Genomic DNA, 10,377 nt, shown 5'->3' on the forward strand with positions numbered 1-10,377 from the left:
GCTGTTGACTTTCAAACGCTGAAATTTAACCATAACGTTTGGGATGGTTCTTTAATTCCTTGCGAAACCACATGGGACGACGAGTTTGATTTGCACACAAGGAAGAGGTACCTCAAAACTGATCAGCATCACGCGTGGTTCCTAATAGCACCCAAGGGACAAGTTTGGGGGATTTTCTGCACTTCATCACCCTGTGATGCTGGTCGCCTGCGGTGTACGAAACGTGTGTACCAAACAAAAAAGTTGGATCATAAATGTCGTTTAGAGGAGCGAATCATGACGGAGCGCACGCACATAACTTCTGGATACGGGCTTCTAGGGCAGCGCCGAGATTGAATATCATTTTCCAAGAATATGGTGACACCTCTCTCATACGCAGATATCATTATGTTCAAGTGTTGCAAATTTTAGTGAACAATTTAACGAAATTTTAACGGAAATGGAATTGAATGTGGTTTTAATATCGATGTTGTCTGTTTTACAAACTAAAACCAAAATTGGGTAAGCAGACAATATATGCACAACTATGAAAATCTCCTGCATCTTCTACTGTTTTCAATACTAACCTAAAAACATATTTTTCATGGCAAGTCTTAAGAAATGAAATTTCCCTATCCGAAAAAGCGTTTAGAGTTTAATACGTTACAGTCAATTTCATATCCATTTAAAATCAATTATATCCATGACTAATCTATGTATCAGTATGATATTTTGGTGTGTTGTTAAAACCCGCCCGGTCCTTTACTCCGGAATGTGGCGTTTGTTAGAATATGTTTGTATTTTGACGTGCCACTTAATTGGATTAAACTGTAAGAAGCGATCGTGACGGCGAGAAATAATAGGAAGCCATTTTACGACACCTCGAAATAAGAAGACGCCTTTTTGTGACACAAGCGTCCTGCTGAGCCAGGCCAAATTTGAAGCGTTACTCTGAGACGGAAGACGGCCGCCCCGCAAAGTCGACTAAAGCTCTTTTATAATTCTCCGACATGATATCACTTCAGGCGAACGAAGCGTTGTTTACATATATAGAAGGTCATACAATTTAATATTCATATGTGGGTAGTATGAGGCCCACTTAGGTTTGAACAACATATAGCTGATGTCAGTTTTTCTCTTGCAATAGCAATAATTTCAATCGAAGACCCGTAATATTGTTTATGCTGCAAACTATTTGCCCCTTAATTCATTAAATATATAAATAAGAAATGCCATATCATATTAGATCATGTTGTGATTTCTTTAAGTTGTATGATAATTCTTAATACTGAACTATGTTGCTCGTATTTTGATTTTTGGATTCTTATCGAACATCCGGTTAACTTTTTAGGTTCATTTTTATAATGTTGAGTTTCCATAGAATAATTATAAATCTGTTTTAATGCATTTGCTTTGAAATTACTTATCAATTTTTATTTCTAACTTACACTGTCCTAGGTGGTATTGATTAAATTTACCGCTTAGAAAGAAAACATGTCAGATTGAATTGAAACAAAGAATCTTGCCAAGGAAGAGTACATTTGCCCTCCCTTACTAGAGCCTCCGATGACAGTAATCGAACCGTCTGTAGTAATGTCTAACTCACGTCATCACAGCTACTGTTGGCTCTGGGACTGGACAATGGTCCCTCACCCCGGGTAGGCGCCGACATGGAGATTTCCTACCTCGCCAGTGTCAACCTCGAACCGACACTCATGACAAATGGTTCAGGACCCATCTGGGTAGAATGTGTCAGACGGTGACCAGAAGTAACATTTGTATATCTTACAAGTATATTTTCCCATGTAACCACGGAATCAGTAATTTATAACAGACAACGAAAAGTAATTTCATTCCTAGAGCAACAAATACATACAATAGAACTGCCATTGTTTTTTGAAGTATATCCTTACAAACGTGAGACTACAACACATGAAATAAATTTCAGCACTTTTGTCTTCAGAATACTTAACAACAGTTACCAAATGTGTATATTTAGAAGAACGAGAGCTAAACTTATGTAAATAATCAACGACAATAACTAAATGTGTATATTCAGGGGAACAAAACTTCTGCCTATCTACGTCACTCTTTTTAATGATCTTAGTTTCGATAACTAGTATTTTAACCATTTAAAGCTCCAGCAAGATTAGAAAACACGTGTGGATGATACAATAGGAACAACAATAAAAACAGTCTCAATTTGAATATTAGTGTTCATATAATCAATTAAACATTTATTAAATGGTTTTCAACATGTCAACACCCACTGCCTCGTAGAATATTCCTAAATAATATTATTGAGTCACAATTTCTTTTAAGACAGCCATATAAAAAAATCAGAAAGACTATAGAGATAATATTGATTGACTATACTGTAAACGATTTTGCATATCATCCTAAAAATACATAACTGCCAAAAACCTTTGAAAATTTATACCTTTAATTGAATTTCAATTAGGTCACGTGCCGCTCATCAAATTGTTTGATTCTTCTAAAGGTTTGTATCCTATATGAAGCCTTCTGATTAGATATCAATAATAGCTCCCACGGGCGCTTACCTACACTGGCAGACGCACATCCCATCAACATCAATTTACCTCACTTTCCACATCATTAGAACACCTTTTAAGTGTATTTATTTCTAATTAAACCGTTATCAGAGGAAAACTTATTACAATAATAATGCAATTACATGCATTTACAGACAGGTAAGGGAGCATGGTCATGTCGCCGTTCCATGTAATGGACAGGTAATGGTGTGGAATGGCCAATCACTGAGAACGTATCATTGGTTCCATCTTCACCTATCTCCTGTCTATCGGGCACGCGCAGACTCCCATGGGCATACCGGATGCGCACCCCTATTATATGCTAATTAGGACACTCCGAGCAAGGCGAGGCGGCCATCGTTTCAATTAAATTTGAAGGAGTGAGCTTACCTGAGAGGATATTACCGTGATTTGGCATATATCAAATCTAATTTGGTAGTGTGAAGGAAATAAATACAGAACATTTACACCCGATAAATGATCGCTTGTTTTATCAGCCGTTAGGCTCGTGGACAATGTGAAAATAAATCAAAAGTAGTCTTCAACGGGTCAATGAACACACAAAAAAAAATGGTGATGTAGTTGATTGAAAATGACAAAACATTTGATCAATTCTTCTTATAACACGGATCTATCAATACGCAGATAATGTGGCACTTTTATGCGATAATACCGTTACAAATCATTCTTACATTATCTTTTAATAAATGACAATGTACTATCCAGATGTGGTGACATAATGATGAAGTTTCTAGTTGAACTTTTTATTGACTATCAACCAATTTTACAGAGAGAGAGAGAGAGAGAGAGAGAGAGAGAGAGAGAGAGAGAGAGAGGGTAGGATATATATATATATACAGCCTCCTAATTACAGTTGTTCCTATATAAACATACTACGCAACGACGTCATGTCATACTTACAAAAATAACAAACTAACAAAGGTGATAACTTACAACATCATTGCACCAATCTCTTATTTTGCCTGAGTTTTATTTTCTATGAGTCGTTTTTACAGCAAATATTTATAATTCTTATTATCAAATCTTATTATTAAAAAAAATCTTTCTTTTTTTCAAATTTTTTTCAAATCGATCGACATCAAAGCAAAACCCCTTATCAATCTAACCTGGTATATATGTGGCGTGTATAGACAATGACTTGTGAAATTGAGTTGAGAATCAAAATGAACGCATTTCGTTCACAGCCATAACATACGGTGCATTATTTCACTATACAGTACCTAACTTTTATGAAGAGTTGCTTAACATTAAGTTGTGTTTGTTGCATGGCCGAGATCACTGAGACATTTCTACTATAGCACTGAACTGTTCAATATCTTCTACTACATCTATAACAAAAACCAACATTTAAGACTAAAAAAATGATACCTGGAACCAAACAACTAGAAAATCTCCAGACATCTTTAAACTCCCTCTACAAAGTCGTCAGCAATAAACTTCATATGTTCCACCGCATTTAGTACACTGTCTGACGTATCCCAGTTTATCACGAATACAATCCAACACCCAGAAACTGTTGGATATTGGGGAAAATCATACAGGAAAAATATTGAAAATGAGGAATCAAGAAAATTTTCATTTTTGGAGCTGGGAAGTTACTACTATGAAAACGACAGTTGACTTACAAAATCAAATTCCTCATGTTGTACAGCTTATTTCAAGTCCTCAAAAGAAAATTTTATCATCGATAATGTAAAAACAATGCTGTTTGTCACATTTTAAAGACCAATGAAGTGGTAGTGTTGTGTGGTCACATGTGTTAACTTTACAACAACCCCTAATTCATCAGCTTAGTGTTTAAAAACATAATTGTTTGTCCAATTCTAAAACAAGTTATTCTTTCAAATCTTTCAACAAAACATTTGTTAACGTTTGCTTATTCCATTAATTTATTGGGTTGTCTTTTGAGGGTTTGTGAACAAGTTTGAATGTCTTTTAAGGATTTGTGAACAAGTTTGCTTGTCTTTTGAGGGTTTGTGAACAAGTTTGCTTGTCTTTTGAGGGTTTGTGAACAAGTTTGATTGTCTGTTTGAGGGTTTGTGAACAAGTTCGATTATAAAGATCATGGCATTATACATCTGTCAGTGTATAATCATCACTGTGATAGTTGCACCGAAAAGTATTACAACGTCAGCATACACGGAGACAACATCACACCACCAACACACAAAGGCAAAATTCCAACACGCCCAGACACAATAAATCAATGCGAAAAGTAAAAAACAAAACACAAACAAACCATATCAAAGAAACAAATCATAATATAAAAATCCAAGAAGAAGATATACCATATTTACTTAAGGACATAATATACAACAGTCGTCAAGTACGATTAAAATACACCACAATGTCAAAAATCACTGTCAAAACACATCAGCTAATAACCTTAGGTCGACCCCTTTATGTCAACCTATGACGGCGAAGCATACTACAGCTTCAGCAGAGGTCTACTTTTTTACATCGCTAATAGGAAGATAAATCATCTTTAACCTACATGGAGAAATGGAATGTCGGCTAAGAAGGATAATATCTGGACGAAATAAGGAATTTACTGATCTACCAACTTATGTGAACACAGAAAAAATTAAAGAAATGTAATTTGACTTACTGTATATTAGATTTAGTTCAATTAATTTTCCTTTATTTGACTAGGCACCTAAAGCAAGCTTTGGTAATATGTCATGCTAGTTAAATGTTGTAAAAATATATCATAATCCCTTCATATTTTGATAAATGCATATGTTGTCCAATTCTGAAACTCCATCAGACATAGAGTCAGTCTAGAATCTCCGTTCAAAGTCACACATATTTTATTTGTTATCAAAATATTATACGTCTGAACTACTTCCATCGAATATTCACCTACATTTATTTTGTGTATCAGTTGCTATAGCGCTTTGTCACATAATTTGTCATTTTCGTGTGTTATTTTATGTTACCGAATTATTGATTTGCATCCATTTACCAATAAATACATGAATATCAATATTTTGACACTATGTTATCAGAGTATCAAATTTATCGTTTTAAAATACCTAATTGTGTATATCAAATTGTTTTTTGGTAAGCCACACACCCAAATAATCCCGTTTTAATTAAAATTTAATTCAATTAAACAGCATCTAACTGAAAACATATCTTTTCTATAGCGATTTCAGAAAGAACTTATATTTTCATTTTTTTTTAATCTAATTTACTTTGTAATGAATCACAAATGTATTTACACATTTGCATTTTTCTTTTGTTAAATTTATCTGCTTAATTTCATTTGTCACAAAATGCTTATCCTCATGTTAAAGTAAACACATTGTATAAATCACCAATCATTTACAAAACAAGATATTAAACAATACTGTAGTCATAGAATGTAACAAAATACAAATAAATATAAATTAGAATTTAAAGATTTTTATTTTCAACAAAGTTAAACATCGGTACATACTAGAATTACAATGTAACACAGAACGCATAAGAAACATCAGAGATGTAATTAGTAGACATGAATTTATAAATACTGTTGAACAGCTCAATAATATGATTTCGAATGCAATATTAATAGCAAATACTCATCGCAAAAGTGGACAAGGTTTTTCGCTCACATGAAATGAAATTGCATTACATAGATCGTATAAAAACCAGATACTGCACTTAAAGTATACATTCGAAGCTACTAAATGTCATATTCCAGTTTACACAAATGATGTTATGCCAGGTATGACTTATTCGATATGAGATATTCTCAGTAGAAAAATCGCACAATCCCTAGCACTATAAACAAGCGCGATCATAAGGTCATAAGTAACGATCTGTCTTGCTAATTTTCATGTCAACATATTTTCATTTTTGTGAAATCTAATCACTGTGAACGTTTATTTCTTCATCTTCACTGTCTGAACACACCGATAAGTCCTCCATGCTTTCTGCATGATCACTTCCCTCAAGGTCGATGTCACTTTTAGAGCCATCATGTTCAAGGTCACTTCTTGATCCGTCGGTGTCTTTACAGTCCTCCGGACGCTGGTGCACTTTTTTGTGACGTTCTAAGTTACTTTTGTGGCTTGTAGCATAATCACAAACATTACATACAAAATCTTTTTGTCCGTTATGAACCGAAAGATGGCGCTTCAGTAGCGCTTTCCGACAAAATCGCCTCCCGCAATAGTAACACGTGTAGCCATGGTAATGGAATATCATTGCATGTTCCCTCAATGACGCTTTTGTTCTGAAAAGGATACCACAACATTCTAGCAATTTTGAGGTTGTTTGGTGCATCGTTAGCATATGTCTTTTAAGATTGTTTCTCCTATCTGTTGTGTACCTACAGTTTGGACATGGAAACAACTTTCGCCCAAGAGAATATGATGGGAAATTTTCGTATGGATTCAGTGTCGTTCGTGTTTTCTCCTTTATGTCCAGCTTTGATGGTAATGGAGGAACGCTGTGATTAATTTGTGTTGTGTCCAAATCAGGTTTTGGAATGTTTACGACCGTATTACTAGTACATATAGCATTATTGTTGATTGTATGGTGGGTGTCCATCACTTTTCCAAGATGGCGGCACTGTAGCCGCCTGAGGTGCTCCTGTATGGCAATATTATACGCCGTTATTGAACCGGGTGCACTGTAGAGACCTTCAAACGGTGCTGGCCGGAAGTATGGTAAGAAATGAGCTGCTGGAGGTGGATTTCCTGTACCAGTAACATCGGCTGCGAATCTGTGTCCATACATTGGTATAGGACTGCAATAGACAGATATCAATAACATACAGGAATCGTTCTTACAGAATTTGTGTGGTTTTTTAATCGTTTTGATTATTCTGTATATTTTACAACTCAAAAAGTATATTTTTTATCGTATCATCCAATATTATTTTCATCATGTATAAACCATAAGGCATCTGATTTAATCCTTGTATAGAATTTATTTTATCATATGAGTAGCTTTACTTTTTCTAAATTACCACAAAATACATGCCAGAAATACTACCATAGAGATTTGCTATGCCTGTATCGCACTGTTACGGATGACATGGTGTATAAGTTTACATTTTATATACAAATTTCAACACTCGTCTTAAATAGCATGATGAATTATCATTTTAATAATGGATGGTTTAACGTTTGTTTTGCGCCATCTAAATAGTACAATAAAAATGTAACAAAATACGTTTATACAGATATTGAAGATGCAAAATATAGACACTTTGTCAAAGAAAAAAAAATAATGAAAAATAGAGATAATAATTAAAAATATGAATTAAGAACCACACAAGAAGATATGTCTGTAATATGTGAATAAAGATTATTAACGAAATTATATAATTACAAGTTTATTTTAATATGTTAATAAATCGACGATTAAAATGCACACACATTCGACCTGGCGATATTTTTTCTTAGAGAAGAGTTTGTCGACCAGGTGAAGAACATACTCATTTACTTCCGCAAGAATGTTGTATCAAGAAATAAAATATTTCAAACTAATCGACATCGGCTATCTCATATATCAAGTTTATTTGAAATTAATTCAGGATTGTTTTTATTACTTCTTTGTTAACGAATATTTAAGGCAACTGCCTTTCCAGGCCTATTTAATAAACAAAGTAACATACACATACCGTTAAAGTCGCACATTACTAATGATAAATATGGTGTAAGTCCTTCACATTTGATTTCATAATTTTATATGTTGAAACTTAATTGGAACCAGTAACTGTTTGGACATATAAATTGAAACTATAATTTATGAATATTGATTTGTCATGATGATTAAATATCGATTTAGTTTACTTATAGGTATGGGTCCACAAGAAATATTATTGGCTTCTATATAAACATTGTCAGAGATGCATCTCGTAGCATCCATTTGACTTAAAGGAACCAATATACTGTGACAATTTTCAAATCAGACGGTCGTCCATTAATTCATGACAAGCTTGTTCTATTATACTGGGAATAAATGTTTCCATACATTTCAATCGATACAGAACGAAGTATACAATCCAAAATGTCCATGTCCCTTTAACACGTAGGTTACCACACAGCATGGCTGTAACGTTAGTCGCATTCTGGGGGTACCCAGTGCCGGTATAGAATTAATTCCTCACTGCGGGGTGTAGACTGGTACTGTTGGCTTGTGTTTCTATGTAGGGACGGGGTCTATCTACCGGTATTGTTCGGAGGTGTGGGTCGTACGTGAGCAGCATACAATACGCTTACTCCTCCACCCAAAATTAACGAAGGTTTCCCATCCGGGGAATATCATACCCGATTTTATAGGTTTTATTGTGTAACGTGCCTGACTGATGTTTCTTATGTTATACGGCGTGACTTAAGGGACATAATGCTTAAGGAAGCTGGCTGTAAATATCAAAATGTATCCTATTTTGTGTTTTTCATTTTAAGATCAGAGTATAACATTACAAACCTTTTGCTTTGCAGTTTTCAATTTTCGAAACATTTCTGCATTTTTAAAAACTTTTTTTATAAAGAATTTAGTTTTATATATACAACATTCTTCAAGGTCTGCTTTGAAGATTTATAACCAATGTATATACGTTATACGTTGCATTACATCGAGAGCTATCCCGATTAAATTTTACAGCATAAGAATAATTAAAAACAAAATGCTATTTTACTATACAAAATTGTTTTGTTTTCTAAACAAAGAGATTTAGATAACATAAAAATTATATTTCTAAATGAATAAGATATTCTCTTATTTATTTAACCTGAATAATATTTAGACAATCGAAGTGTTATAGTAAAATCAGATCAGTTAATCATTATTAAATGCATTCTTGGCAATATACAAACATAAAATTGGTTTTATTAAGACTATTTAAAAGGACGTTGCAGAGTAATTATTCGGATGATATATCAACAAATTAAGTTTAGAGCCCTTCCTATGATTATCATGACAAAGAGTGTTCAGCAGTTATACTAGGTACATATGTTTTAGAGACATCCTCAAATATGATCCAACCTATTTTACATCAGAAACATCATTGCAAGACACATTTGAAAGAAAATGATCAGGAACTTGAAAAATCTACACAGTGATATAATTAAATGAAAAAAGCAAAATGCCTTGATTCTTTACACTTCAAAATTTTTATGCAAAAATATTCAAATAATAGAAATTTTGTAAAGGATTATTTTTATAACAAGGAAAATCATAAAGATATTGCAGGGTATATTTTCTTTTAAGGTCAAGATCCTAAAGAAATGTGCATAGGTTACTACTAATGCAGACTTAAGACGAAAACAATGAATAGAATTGTGTATCAAAATAATGATTGATGATTTTAACAGTCATTGAATGGGGAATTATTTTATGTTTGCAGTTTGGGATGGTTGCAGAAATGTTAAACAACTAAATAGGATTAATGACAGATTTTTTTTCGGATTCTTATTACTTGGGTGAATAAGCAAAACAAAAGGTAGTAATTAATTGATTAGTGAATATATATATGAACAAAAATGAAGTATTCAAGACTTACCGGAAAGGTTGGGAACACAGCAGAATGGAGCCGGTGTCCATGGTTGAACTCAGTACGGTTAACACAGTACTCAATCACCGCTCCAAAAACCTTGTCACGGCACGGAATCAAATTGTCCTTCTAATGTATCTAACTCTGATTTCAAAACATTAAATGTGATAAATTTCTATTACCCTTCTATAAAATAAGCCACTGAGCGTATAAAGAACGAGGGTAACTCTATCCGGAGTCTGTCGACCAATAGGAATCAAGTCTGAGTCACATGATCTTTCTCGTCATTCAGACCGGCCGCTCTTAACCGCAGTTACCGAGCGTATAAATGCT

The 10,377-nt window shown here is 33.8% G+C and overlaps 1 protein-coding gene across 1 annotated transcript; it reads right to left on the reverse strand.

Annotated features, from left to right (window-relative positions):
• Positions 1–6,349: 6,349 nt before the first annotated feature.
• Positions 6,350–10,094, reverse strand: LOC132545869 (gastrula zinc finger protein XlCGF26.1-like). Its single transcript, XM_060209541.1, has 2 exons — positions 10,054–10,094; positions 6,350–7,290 (listed from the first exon to the last, which is right to left on the reverse strand). Exons 1-2 carry the CDS (start codon positions 10,092–10,094, stop codon positions 6,405–6,407), a joined length of 927 nt encoding a protein of 308 aa, XP_060065524.1. The 3' UTR covers positions 6,350–6,404.
• Between the last annotated feature and the right edge of the window lie 283 nt (positions 10,095–10,377).

The sequence above is a fragment of the Ylistrum balloti genome, unplaced genomic scaffold, assembly GCF_031769215.1.
Source record: "Ylistrum balloti isolate Yb309-2 unplaced genomic scaffold, AGI_CSIRO_Ybal_v1 Utg369858, whole genome shotgun sequence".
NCBI lineage: Eukaryota > Metazoa > Mollusca > Bivalvia > Pectinida > Pectinidae > Ylistrum > Ylistrum balloti.